A 12,129-nucleotide genomic window follows, 5' to 3' on the forward strand; every position below is an offset into this window, starting at 1 on the left:
GAACCCCTGGAGGCAGCCATGGCAACCCACTCCAGTATTCTTGCCTGGAGAATCCCATGAACAGAGGAGCCTGGTGGGCTACAGTCCATGGGGTTGCAAAGAGTCAGACATGACTGAGCAGCTAATGACATACACACATATACCTACACAAAAATAATTTTAAATATAAAATGATTTGTATTCATTTTATATGATTCAAGTGAATACTACAATTCAGGCATATACATATGCATGTGTGTGTATATATCCATATAAAAAAGCTTATATATATATACATAAATCTTTTTTTTCTTTTCTGCACTGGTATTTATTGCAGCGCATGGTCTTTTCTCTTGTTGCAGTATGCAGGCCCTCTAGTTTTGGCCCATAGGCTCTAGAGCATTCAGGATTAGTTGCCCTGTGGCATATGGAATCTTAGTTCCTTGACCAGGGATCGAACCCATGATCCCTGCATTAGAAGGCAAATTCTTAACCACTGGACCACCAAGGAAGTCCCTATATAATTTAAACTTTTTATTTAAAAGTACTTATAAATTCACATGCCCATGTAAGAAGTAAAACAGATCCTGTGGACCCTCAAGAAGTTCCTCCCAAGTGGTAACCTGCAGAACTAGTGTACACATCACAGCCAGGCTGTCAACAATGGCCAGTCAACAGGCGGAACATCTATCACCCAAAGGTTCCTTAGGATGTCCTTTCAGCCACCCACTGCCCTCCTGCTGCCTCCAGGCAACCTCTAATGTGCCCTCCATTTCCATAACTCTGCCGTTCCCAGAACATCATATGAAAGGAATCGTGTAGGCTGTAGTCTCTCAGGACTGACTTTTTCTCTCAGTTTAGTGCTGAGGAGATTCACTGGGGCTGCAACGTGTGCCTTGGGTTCATCCCTTTATGTGGCTGAGTGATATTCCATTGACTGGAGGTACCAGCTTGTTTAATCATTCACTCACTGAAGGACATTTAGCTTGTTTCTAGCTTGGGACCATTATGAACGGAGCTGCCATAAACATTCATGTACAAGTTTTTGTGTGAACCTAAGTTTTCATTTATCCAGGATAAATGTACAGAAGTGTAATTTCTGGGCTGAATGGCAATGGAATGTTTAGATTTTAATGGCCAAATGATTGTCCAGAGGGCCTGTACCATTTTACATTTCTACGAACAATGTATAAGTGACTCCTTTTCTCTGTATCCTCACCCAGTATTTGATGTTGTCTTTTTATATGATATAATTAGCTGCACTAATAGGTATGTTGTATGCTTATATGATATAATTAGATGCACTAAAAGGTGTGTAGTGATATCTCTTTGCAATTCCTGAATGGCCAGTGATCTTGAACATCTTATTACATATTTATTTGCCATCTGTACATTCTCTTCAGTGACATGTTTTTCCATGTCTTTTATTCATTTTCTGGTTGAATATTTTCATGTTTTCCTTTTATTTTTTTTTGCATTTTCAGAATTCTTGATATGTTTTAGATACTAGTCTTTTGTCAGATATGTGAATTTTAAACTGCTTTTCTTGGTCTTCATATTGTCTATCCATCTTCTTAACAAAGTCTTTTTGGGGAAAAAAGTTTTTAATTTTGAAGTTTAGTTTATTAATTTTTGCTTTTATAGATGGTGATGTTGTTGCCATGTCCTTGCCTAGCCCTAAATCCTCAAGATTTTTCTCCTAGACATTTTTCTGTAAGTTTTATGGTTTTACATTCTGTATTTAAAGCTGTGATCAACCATGAATTAACTTCTGTGGAAGATGTGAGGCTTGCATCAAGGCTGGCTATTTCCCCAGTGCCGTGTGTTACTTTTGAAATCCAGGGGGAAGGATCTGTGAAATGTGCATCCATCACTTTGAGCAGCCATCACTTCTGTTCTTGACCTTGGAAGATCTTAGAAAACTCTGTGTCTCCAGTTCCTGAAGCACTTTGATGTTGTCAGGAGGGAGAGGAAGAATGTAGATCAAATTAGTGGACCTTGGTAGAATTTGGACCCACCTTCTTTCTTTAATGTGGAGCCTGGGATTGAGTGGAAACACTGCATTGGATGAATTGAGGTTCCTCTTTCCTGTGTGTTTTCAAACCTTTTCCAGCCGCTGAAGCACTAATGCATGCTTGATGGAGTTCTGGTGGCCAGCTCATGTTTATCCTGTCAAACACAGTCAGTGGCCCTCCAGAAGGAGATTTTCTGTGCCATGATCTAACCCAAAGAGCAACTTTTCAGAGAAAATGGTAACCTGACACTTGCACAAAGAATTCATTCAACTTTCTTAACCCAAGAACAGGCGCTTTTCATGCACAGGTTAAGATCTGAAGATTAGAATATGTCTGCCTCTGATGAGAAGCACACTGGTGTCACCGTGTGCTTTTCCATGTATGTGGTGAGCATGCTGTCTGGTACGTTACGAAAGGGAATTTTAAGATAATAAATGTACACAAAGCAGACTTTGCTTCTGTGAATGAATAACCAGTGGTGAGCATTCTCTCTGGTACGTTATGAAAGGGAATTTTGAGATAATAAATGTACACAAAGCAGACTTTGCTTTGTGAATGAAGCAATATTTACCAGTCAGTAAATATACTTTTAAGTGATGTTTAAATTAAAAAAAAAAGCTGAGTAATACTCCATTGTGTATATGTACCACAGCTTTCTTATCCATTCATCTGCTGATGGACAGCTAGGTTGTTTCCATGTCCTGGCTATTGTAAACAATGCTGTGATGAACATTCATGTTGATGTATGGCAAAACCAATACAATATTGTAAAGTAATTAGCCTCTAAGTAAAATAAATAAATTTAAATTAAAAACAAAAAAAAAAGCAAATTAGAAAGTAAAAAAAAAAGGCAAGAGGACTTGACACATTTAACAAGACATGGTCCAAATGCTCAATTTTTTTAGTTAGGATAGAAAGAGAACACAACTTTGCAAATTATTTTTGAATGCGTATATTCTATACAGTCTCCAGTGTCAAAAATGACTTTAACCAATTGGGAATAAATTTGAGTCCACTGTATTTCTCATGATTCAGTAGTTCTACATCATCATTGCTGCCTTGTACAAACAAAATGTCAGGTCCGTGGCTTTTATGCTAAGTGAAGCACAGGTTCGGGTCACTCAAGCCTATTGGAGTGGCTCTAGATTCAGGGGGCAAGGAGTGGAGATATCTCTTAGATCCCACTAGGCTTGTGGAAGATTCTATATGACTTGAAGCATTCTAGAGAACCCCTGCCTGGGGAAATTGAAAAACACCATGTATACACCTCAGGAATAGCATCTTCTTCTTCTCAGGTGATAGGAGGTAAGACTGCTGCAACTAAAACTATTGTTTTCCTTTTTATGGAAGAAAAAACTGGGGAGATTCAGTCATTAAAATCCTGTTTGAAGAAAAAAAATATTTAAGACAAAATTGAGTGAAAGAAGCAGACGTACGGCACATAAAAGAATACAGTCATGAAAAGGAAATGAGCGCGTGTCACATCCATGACCCTGTGTGACCCTGAAGGTGGAAAAGAAATTTCTGCCCCAAAGAAATATCATTGGTTGGAGGCTCTCATATTAGTCTCCAAATAAGCTTTATTGTCATTACCAGAAAGCATTTTTCCACAGTGTGTAACTGGGGGAAATAAAATGGAGTTTATTTAAAAAAAAAAAAAACCAGCCAATATATTTCCCGGTGCATTGTTTTAAATTGTTTGTTTTTTCCTCATGTAATCTCATTGTTTTTTGTTTTTTTATTTTTAATCCAATCTGGAGTAACATAGGAACTTTTAATTTTTATTTTGTAATTCTAAAAGGGAAGAGTAAGAGTTTGGGGTTCAATTCAGCTAAACCATCATGATTGGAAATCTCAGTCTTTAAACATACACAAGCCATATGAAGAACATTCCCCCCCCACCGCCCCCGACTAAGGCCATGTGTAGAACTATTTTACTACAAGTCACATTTTCATGTAATTGGCATAAGTTTAGCTAATTATGTAGATGCTGTATTTATGTTTTTTCATGCCTTTTATTGATTTTCCAGTTGAGTATATAGATGCTATAGTTCATACAATATGAACTACATGAGTACATAAATTTTTAATGCCATGCTCTATGATTATTATTACAGATATTCAGAGTGAAAATTTGCTTTAGAAGTAGAAAACTCTTTCAAAACTGAATTAAATTTCATCCCATTAAAGGATATATAACCCTTAGTGCAAGCCACTGTTTTATATACTGATATTCTGTGGATCTTTATTTGGGAGGATTTGAATAAGTCTATGGAAAAAACATGCTCTATAATTACATTTATTTAGAATACACTGTATTAAATTATTTTTTTAAGTTTCTTTATTCTCTGAGCCTTTAATCCCTGATATACAATGGAGACCAACAAGAGAGAGTTGGAGGATGTGGTATTAGTCTTATTAGACCAGACACTTATTAATAACCTACAGAAAAGTGTTCTGCAGAACACTTGTCTTGTAAACTCATGTGTCTTTTGAAATTCTTCTTATGTACAAAATCTGTGTGCATCTTTGTGTAAAGCTTCTTCACTGAGTAATGTGCTTTTGCTTTAATGAATATTGAATAAAAATTTGGAAAGAGAAGTAATAAAAGCATATCTCTTAAAAAATTACAATGAGACTCATCGATGATCTCCTTGGCTTTTTTTCTAAAGATTTATTTTTAAATTATTTTAGTACTATATACTTATTTATCATAGAAGTATTACTATGGATATTTACTAAGAGCTGTTGTTGCCAAGTTATGCCTTGGCATGTCAGCCAAGTCATGTCTGACTCTTTGCAACCCCATGGACTACAGCACGCCAGGCTTCCCTGTACTTTGGTATCTCCTGGAGTTTGCTTAAAACTCATGTCCATTGAGTCGATGAAGCCATCCAGCTATCTCCTCTATTGACCCTTATCCTCCTGCCTACAATCTTCTCCATCATCAGGGTCTTTTTCAGTGAGTCAGCTCTTCACATCAGTTGGCCAAAATATTGGAGCTTCAGCTTCAGCACCAGTTTTTCCAATGAATATTCAGGGTTGATTTCCTTTAGGATTGACTGGTTTGATCTCTTTGCTTAATAGACAATTAACTTTTAATACTAAGTATTTATTTTTAAATTATTTTAATGCTATATTAAATTAATTCTCATTTGGAAATGAGTATGTAATCATCCATGTGACCACTTGCTTGAATAAAGAATGAAGTTTCTTTCGGAGATGTGAAATTCAGTCCAATGGACAAGATTGAAAATGTACAACAAGATTTGCTTATTTTTTTTCCTAAAGCCCAGAGAAATCTCAGCAACAATAGAGCAGTTAGATCTTAGATTCTTCAGTTACTCAAATAGTAAACTCAAGATTGATCATTTGTAAAATACTAGTTCCATGGAAGCACCATTGTGTTGCCTAGGTGATGGCCACAATGGGCTATGATTCTGGTGCTTGAATTCTCTAACTGCTCTTCTCTATTGTAAAGAGTTGTGGGTTACGGGTGTGACACTCCTGGCATCCTAACTAGAAGCTTTGTGTCCTCAGGTCCATTCTGCATTCCACTGCTGAACTGGTCTTCTTTCAGGGAGATGTGCTTGCCTTCTGCCTTGCCTGCTGATCTTTGCAGCTGATGAGAGTGGAAACTGAAAGAATGTTCCTCAGTGGCTCTGACTCAGCATTTCCTGCTCTCTTTCCATTGAAAAACTTACTCTTTTTTGATACTTATTGAGAACGCTCCTTCAAGTAAAATTCCCCTACTCAAAACACTAATAATTACAATGGCAATGATGACAGGCATGATAAGCCAGCCTTCGTGCAGTGGGATTAAGGTAGAACTGAAATGGAGGGTCTGCAAGGCCCAGTATGACAGTAAAGTAAGTTCTCTGGAAACATAGCCACTGAAAATATGCCAAAGGTGTTGGACATGATTAAGTTTAGCTTTTTAAAATGTATCACTGAAACTGCAGGACAGTAAGGGATCCTCAGAGTCACCAAAGTAATGTGAGATGCAGAAAGGCCATGAAATTAAGGGGTTGGCTTTGTCCTGGGAGCAGACCCAGGTTTGATCTCTAGGTCAGGAAAATCCCCTGGAGAAGGGAATGGCAACCCACTCCAGTGCTCTTGTTTGGAGAATTCTATGGACAGAGGAGCCTGGTGTCCATGGGGCTGCAAAAAGTTGAACACGACTGGGTGACTTTCTCACTTTACTTTCCCCTGAAAGCATCTGTCAGTAGGACCCTAGTGAGACTGAATTTCATTTCTGAGAGTCTGTGGGCTGAAAAGATAGGAAGAAACATCTGAGAGCTTTTCAATATTGGAAATATAATCAGATCCGCTTACACACTGCTAGAACTCCAAGAAGGAAATGGCAACCCACTCCAGTGTTCTTGCCTGGAGAATCCCAGGGATGGGGGAGCCTGGTGGGCTGCCATCTATGGGGTCGCACAGAGTCGGACACGACTGAAGCAACTTAGCAGCTGCAGCAGCAGAACTCCAAAGAGAGGTCTGCTGTCACTACAAGGGAGAAAAGTTAGATGGTAAAGACAGATAGACAGACGGATGGACAGATACGGATATAGACACAGGTATAGAAATAGACACAGGGACAGAGAACTCATAGCCACAAGCAGGTTTAAGACTAGCTTATAAATGAATTTGTGCCATCTCTGTGGTCCAAAATGCCTCAGCAGAGACTTTATTTTAAAGAGGTAGAAGGCTTCTCTTCTTCCAGGCACATGGGAAAGTCAAATGAGAATCCCCTCTGCATAAATGCACCTTCAAAAGAATTACTGCAAGTGAAGTCCCATAAATAGAAGAGCAAAATCAAAATTCAGGGGCACCTTAGACTCTGAGAGATATTGGAATCATTATCAGATCAGACCATAAGAGTGTAAAAAACAAAAGTGAATAAAATTATGAGTAGAGAACAAAATACTGTATAAATGGCCAAAGATGTTTGAACAAAATGCTAGCAGAGAAACAATGAAAGGAAGTTTAAAACTCAACTACATGACAGTATAATAAATTTGATGCAGATGGAGAGAAGATTATGATAGGAAAATGGTCTAAAAAATTACCCAGAAGATGGAACAAAGATTTTTTAAAAATGAAAAGTTAAGAGACATGAAGGATAGAGACATTTGTCAAATTTTAGTTCATAAGAGGGGAATACAGATAATAGGAGGGAACTGATATTTGATAAGATAGTTGCTTAATCTTCAGATTTAAAACTTTGAATGTGTTCCAAGCAGGACTAATATAAGAAGGTTCATTCATAGACATGATATTGCAAAACTTTTATTTCCTTAGAAATATAAGGCAATTCATGCATAGACATCATATTGTGAAATGTTAGGACATCAAAGATAGATGATCTTAAAGTCATTCCAGACTGTGAGATTAAGTAGGAAAACTGGAAAGCAGAAAATTGTAATACGTTAACAGCATTGAGGGGGAAATGAGAACAGAAACATCTATTGATCCTACAGTATCAGGTTAGTAAAAATATTCTTTAGATTAAAGGAGAATTTAAAATATTTTTAAAGAACTAAAGGTATTTTTGGACAAAACAGTTTAAGAGGGTTTGGGTCATCTTAGCTGGTTGTCCCATGAGAAGGCATCAACCCAAAGAAAATGTATCCTATCTTATTTTCCTCAAGTTTCCTTGAGATTGGGGTTCTCAAATCATTTAAATTGTGGCATATATTTTCATTAAAATATTGTTGAGAAAATCAAAGGGAAATGAGTGTGTGTGCATAGCATGACATAAATCCTTAATATTTTCCATAATTGGTTGAATTTTCATCAGGATTTTTCTAGCATCTGTTCAAAGGAAGCATAATCAAGATGCAAGTTATCGAATATATTCTTGAGGGAAAAACAATGTTCACATGTGGACAAGTGACTCATTATGCCGATCAAAGGCGCTTCAGCCACAGGGCTCCACATCTGTAAGAGTGTAGGGATCACGTCTCCAGTCACTAATGTGATGTCCCTTTGTTCCAGCATCCATCGCATCCACCTGCAATGACCCGGGTATGCCTCAAAACGGTACCCGCTACGGGGACAGCAGAGAACCTGGGGACACCATCACCTTCCAGTGTGACCCTGGGTACCAGCTCCAAGGGCAAGCTAAAATCACCTGTGTGCAGCTGAATAACCGATTCTTTTGGCAACCAGACCCTCCTACATGCATAGGTATTGTGCAATGGAATATAGCAGTTTTAAATTGGGGAAGGAGTGCATGTTATCATTAAAATTGCTCTATAAAATGCATTATTCTTCAGAAGTATTTCTCAAGAGTTTCTTGCACACCCTCAGGTTTTCTGAGATTACATTGAAATTTTATTATAAACCTTTAAATTTTATTTTATTAGGTGAAATAAAGGAAGTAGTTTACTTAATGTACAGTAATTGACATTTCCCTAAAATTTCCTATCCTTAACAAATCTTATAAAAATATAGATCAATCAAGTTACTGTAATTTAAAATTTTGGGTGGCTGAAAATTCATAACCCTACCATTGTTGTTCTCATTTTTAATATAGAAATGTGCCCTTAAGCAAAGGCTACTCAATAAAGAATATGTTCTCTTTTTAGATAATTTTTCTGTAATAGCAGTACATTTTTAATAGAATCCTAAAACCTAGAAATTATACTGCTTATGTCAATATACAGATAAAAGGAAAGACTTCTTTCTGAATTCTTACTAGAATTTTGCAGTTTGACCTTATTAAGAAGAAAACAATCGGTATTGCAGACCTTAGTCTGAACAACCAATATCCAAGATACCTGCTTGTGCATGCTTAGTCACTCAGTCGTGTCTAACTCTTTGTGACCCCATGGACTGTAGCCTGCCGGGATCCCCTGTCCCTGGGGTTCTCCAGGCAAGAATACTGGAGTGGGTTGCCTTTCCCTCCTGCAGGGGATCTTCCCTATCCAGAGATCGAACCTGTGTCTCCTGCATTAGCAGGCAGATTCTTTACCACTGAGCCACCTGGGAAGTCCCCTATTCTATTACAAATATGGTTTTAAGGAAAGACACATTTTTTTATAAACAGTTATTCACCATTCAATTAAATATTTTGCCATAAATACCTATTTATGGTAGCCCATCTTAATTTTTTTAAAACCTTTATTATTTTAATGAACAGTCACAGGGTAATTTGTACTTCCTTATAATCTGTTTAAAAAATATAAAATTGAATTAATCTGCAAAGAGAGGAAGTGATAATGAAGTCATATGCTCATAGTTAATGGCCCATTTTGCATCGGATGACCTTGAGGGAATTTTGTGACTTAAAATGATTTCTATTGTCATAATGCACAGCAGTGAAAAAATTCTCAGTGGTCCCATGGTGCTATAATGTGCAACTCTTAACTTATTACAGAGTGCTTGCAGGAGTCTGGAGATAGATGAGATTGACAGCTCTGCTTCTTAGCACGTGGAGGCCTGTCAGAGAGCTACCATGCTTGTGTAAAGTTCTGCGCCGTATTTACATTTCATGACTTTCATGAGTACTGTCATACATTTCATCTCAAGCTGAGTCATCAGGAGATACACCAGATTTCTTCGTGTTCCTTTTTTAAAGTGGAGTAATTACCTATAAATGCAACCAACATGTTAAGCCATTGGTCTGTTTTTAAATCAGGAAAGGCACTTTTTCCCTCAATTTGCATGAGTTTAAGCTTATGGACCGGAGAAGGCAATGGCAACCCACTCCAGTACTCTTGCTTGGAAAATCCTATGGATGGAGGAGCCTGATAGGCTGCAGTCCATGGGGTCGCTGAGAGTTGAACATGACTGAGCGACTTCACTTTCACTTTTCACTTTCATGCATTGGAGAAGGAAATGGCAACCCACTCCAGTGTTCTTGCCTGGAGAATCCCAGGGACGGGGGAGCCTGGTGGGCTGCCGTCTATGGGGTCGCACAGAGTCGGACACGACTGAAGCGACTTAGCAGCAGCAGCAGCAGCAAGCTTATGGACGAGTATATAAAGAAGCAATATGATTACCAGTTAATCTCTTGAAGATAATTTCTTGGTTTACATTCATTTGAACAATTCATTATAAAATTTGACCACCTTCCCAACTAATCTATGGTCTTTTTTGAGTTTGCCTCTTAGTTATCTAACTTTGGTCAGTGACTAGGTAAACGGGTTCTCAGCAATGAAAACAGATAACACTTCATCTTTCTTGAGTATCAGCTCCATGGATAAGCTAACATCACTCCAAGGCAATAGAATATCAATTGTATTGGCAACAGAAACCACCCACACACATAGATATTATGTAACACAAAAATGGAAAGCACATATCTAGGAATAAATGAGTATCTCTTCATCCCATTGTGAATATTTTTCCCTCAGAAAAGAGATAATGCTTTTGTAAGATAGTGGTCCACCTTAGTGGTGGTCGTGGTTTGGTGCTCATCTAAATTCTGTTCTGCTGATATGAGACAATTTTTACTTTTTTTTTTGCTTCTTCCTTATGTTTTTGTGTAAGTTTTATAAGCTACAGTTAAGAAAAAAGATGAAAAAGCACTGTCCCCTTTTTACCTAAGGGCAACTGCTATTCACGTGAACATGCATATGTGTCATAGTTATTTTATGTATATATAACCTATATTTTAAATATTTTTAAATGATAGCACCCTGAATGATTGTTTTGTAATATATGCTTTTTACTTACCAGTACAGGATGAGTATCTTTTACTGTCCTTACTTATTTTTTTACTAATTAACATTTCTGCCTACAGAGTTGCTCTCTGGATCAATAATGACCAATATTGATCCCGCTAATCACTCCTCCGTGCACAGTTAGGTGTTTCAGCCTTTTCCCTCTCACAGAAATTGCTGAAATGAACACCACTGCAGAACACATCCATGATTTTTTATGAATGACATATTTCTACAAACTTATCTATTTCTAGAATTTTCAAAACTTTTCCGGAAAGATTGCCCAATTTCATCATCATCTCTTTGCAACCCCATGGACACCAGGCTCCTCCGTTCATGGGATTTTCTAGGCAAGAATACTGGAGTGGGTTGCCATTTCCTTCTCCATAATCATCATCAGCCATCGTATTATTGTTTATTTTCCCCGACTCAGAAAAAAAATGCTATATATGGTATTTGTTAATCTCATAATATGAGCAGGACATGAAGATTCCTTGGTGGTTCAATTGGCATATTAAATTAGCCATGAGATTGAACTGTTTTTAATTTCATAGTCTCATTGGCCGCTTGAGTTTGCTCTTTCCTATTGACAGGCTAGCGTTTTTCCATTTTATTCTTAGTGTATTTTTCCCTCCTATTTGCTGTTCTCTTTCTCTCGCATGCTTTCATAAAATCTCTCAGCTGCTCCCCTGTTCGTATGCTACTCCAGTGTTCACCAGCATTGACTGCTCACCCTTCCTACGGTTTGCTTGGATGCCACACTCTTTTCATTTCACAAAGGAATCCCATGATGGAGGCACCCCTGGAACTGGGACTTTCTACTGAGACTTAAAAGACCGATTCTCCAGACCACAGGATTCTCACTACCTCCTGATTCTGAATAAAGTGTCTCTCGACCATCTCCTCGGTTTCAGATTTCTCAAGTAGCCCACAATACCTTTTGTCCAAGTTCAAGTTCTAAAGAGCTCTGCAAAGCAAAAATGCATTCTAAGTTTGCAGACACTTAATTTGGTGGCACCATCCTGCCCTGGTCTACAGGGAAAACTATTTTGAGACTGTTTATCCCATTTAGTGGTGTGAACATTGAAATGTTTTGGTGCAGAAGTAGCGATGTGTCTAGTTAAAGAGCGCTGCTGCACACCTCAGTGGATGAACTTGTTATCCCGGATGTCGGGAGGAGTGACCCTGAGGATTTCAAACAAGGGCCTGTTGGCTGATATGGGTTTGAGGATTTATCTCTATGTACATTCCCCCTGGAGAATTTCTAGAGTGTCTGAATTGCATTTGATACTGAATCTAATCCTATCCGAAATATTGTGCAAGCTTGCTAATGAAAACCTGATGAGACTAAAATGAAGAGTCCCCCATCAGAATAGAGAACAAACCCAGCAAGATAGTCCTCCTTAATTCCACACCAAGGTTTAAATAACCTCATTTGAAAATGCCCCCTGAGACCGTGGGAA

General features: G+C 38.0%; 1 protein-coding gene across 1 annotated transcript in view; it reads left to right on the forward strand.

The window, feature by feature from the left end:
- CSMD1 (CUB and Sushi multiple domains 1) overlaps window positions 1-12,129 on the forward strand; it is a 1,688,220-nt gene that overhangs the window by 1,414,712 nt on the left and 261,379 nt on the right. The window contains exon 26 of the mRNA XM_070364228.1: window positions 7,995-8,186. Within this exon, the coding sequence (XP_070220329.1) occupies window positions 7,995-8,186 (192 nt within the window). The remainder of the gene's footprint in view (window positions 1-7,994; window positions 8,187-12,129) is intronic.

Source organism: Bos mutus, chromosome 27 (genome assembly GCF_027580195.1).
Source record: "Bos mutus isolate GX-2022 chromosome 27, NWIPB_WYAK_1.1, whole genome shotgun sequence".
NCBI classification, from domain to species: domain Eukaryota; kingdom Metazoa; phylum Chordata; class Mammalia; order Artiodactyla; family Bovidae; genus Bos; species Bos mutus.